Genomic DNA, 309 nt, shown 5'->3' with positions numbered 1-309 from the left:
CAGAGGCCAGGGCCGTGCAGGCAGCGGGCGGCCCTCCCAGCCTCCTGGTTGGGGGCATGGAGTGGGGCCAGGGCGGGGCGGGCACCTTGAAGGTGGAGGAGACGGACTCCCTGGCGATCACGTAGCCCATGTTCAGGACGTCCCCTGCGATGGAGCACGTGATCATGGAGGCCACGCCGGTGCCCAGGAGGGTCAGGGTGAGGGTGCCCCTCTTGGTGATGATGTCCAGCGTCTCCTGGGCCTGCGGACACCGTGTCCCTCAGCTCAGGGCGGACACCGGGCCCCTCAGCTTGGGGCTGGCACTGGCCA

At 69.9% G+C, this 309-nt stretch overlaps 1 protein-coding gene across 1 annotated transcript in view; it reads right to left on the bottom strand.

The window, feature by feature from the left end:
• Positions 1–309, bottom strand: part of CFAP74 (cilia and flagella associated protein 74) — a 38931-nt gene that overhangs the window by 1504 nt on the left and 37118 nt on the right. Inside the window, 1 exon segment of the mRNA XM_014543767.1 lies at positions 2–309. This exon segment is cut by the window's right edge and continues 23 nt beyond it. Within this exon segment, the coding sequence (XP_014399253.1) occupies positions 2–309 (308 nt within the window).

The sequence above is a fragment of the Myotis brandtii genome, unplaced genomic scaffold (genome assembly GCF_000412655.1).
Source record: "Myotis brandtii unplaced genomic scaffold, ASM41265v1 scaffold334, whole genome shotgun sequence".
Taxonomy (NCBI): Eukaryota; Metazoa; Chordata; class Mammalia; order Chiroptera; family Vespertilionidae; genus Myotis; species Myotis brandtii.
This window is presented reverse-complemented; position numbering and strand designations above follow the sequence as displayed.